General features: G+C 60.5%; 1 protein-coding gene across 1 annotated transcript in view; it reads left to right on the top strand.

Annotated features, from left to right (window-relative positions):
* KATNB1 (katanin p80 (WD repeat containing) subunit B 1) overlaps positions 1 to 1,236 on the top strand; it is a gene marked incomplete at its 3' end in the record, with an annotated part of 12,428 nt that overhangs the window by 10,366 nt on the left and 826 nt on the right. The window contains exons 14-16 of the mRNA XM_010136792.1: positions 143 to 190; positions 358 to 434; positions 1,049 to 1,168. Of these exons, the coding sequence (XP_010135094.1) occupies positions 143 to 190; positions 358 to 434; positions 1,049 to 1,168 (245 nt within the window). The remainder of the gene's footprint in view (positions 1 to 142; positions 191 to 357; positions 435 to 1,048; positions 1,169 to 1,236) is intronic.

Consider the following 1,236-nt stretch of genomic DNA (forward strand, 5'->3'; position numbering starts at 1 on the left):
TGGCCAGGGTCTGAAGGAGAGGGCTCTGCTTGCTGCATCACGTGGAGCTGTTGGAGCCCTCCCAGCTCCAAGGTGGGCTCCTCACTAACCTGTGGCCCCGGATGCTCCTTCGTTTATTTGGTGTTTTGCTTTCTTTCTGCAGGTCGAACCCCTCCTCGAAACGAGCCCTTTCCAGCCCCTCCTGAGGATGGTGAGTGTGAAAATGACCCCGCGGTGGGAAGGGGTTAATGGCCCTCACCAGAGGGAGAGCTGCATGTCTGCAGGGAGGACTCCTTGTCCTCTAGAACCTTTAAAGCTCTCAACTTCTCTCGAGAAGAACAGTCAGTTTCTGCTCTCTGCTTCTCTCCACCCTGGCAGAGCCTGTAGCAGCAAAGGACGCCGCGAAGCCCAGCCAAGCTGCCAATGTCCAGACCCCGCTGCCAGCACAGGAGCTCGTACGTACCATGTGGCCTGTCTGTGGCTGGTCACGCTCCCACCGCAAGAGATGGGCAGGGAGTGCTGGAGGCTTCTCTGCTCAGGCTGATTCCTTCCAGAGCCCTGAAAGCGCAGCTCCAGCCTTTGTCCCACCACGTGTCTTGCCTGAGCGGTGGAACCAACAGCCAGGCCTCGGTTCCCTTCTTGCCCTTGCCGGGGTGTTTCCACTGGCATCTCAGAACAGGGCTCTCTGAGGAGAACCAGGTGCCGGATTTCTGCAGGTGCCTGAACTGAGGGTGTTTTGTCGCCCAGACGGCCAGCAGCTGGTGGGCCAGGATACGCTACGTTGGCTTCTTGAGGGATCTCCGAGCCTTCGGGCTGGCCACGGCCGCTTTCCCTGAGCTTAGACAGCGCTCGGCACTTCTGCTGGGGCATCCCAAGGGGCTTTGCAAACCTTGATTACATCTTGGCATGGACCTGAGAGGTGCTTTGGTGCCCCTTAAACTGTGCGAGCAAATCAGAGACTGCTCCTGTGTTAGCACCCTGCTGCCAGAGGAAAGGGTCAGGAAAAAGAGGACCTCGGAGCAGGGCCGGGCTGGTGCTGCTGGAGCTGTGACCCCCATCTCTCCCGCAGCCCGACCCGGCTCAGAGGCCACCGGTTGCTTCCTCCACTTCTCTGAGCAGAGCAGAGCCGTCGGTGATCCCTGCAGCCAGGAACGAGCCCATTGGCCTGAAGGCCTCGGACTTCCTGCCGGTGAGTCTGGCTGGGCAGCAGCCTCCAGCCGGTGTCTGCGCGGGGTGGCAGCAGTGGCTGCTCTGAGG

The sequence above is a fragment of the Buceros rhinoceros genome, unplaced genomic scaffold (genome assembly GCF_000710305.1).
Source record: "Buceros rhinoceros silvestris isolate BGI_N320 unplaced genomic scaffold, ASM71030v1 scaffold15855, whole genome shotgun sequence".
NCBI lineage: Eukaryota > Metazoa > Chordata > Aves > Bucerotiformes > Bucerotidae > Buceros > Buceros rhinoceros.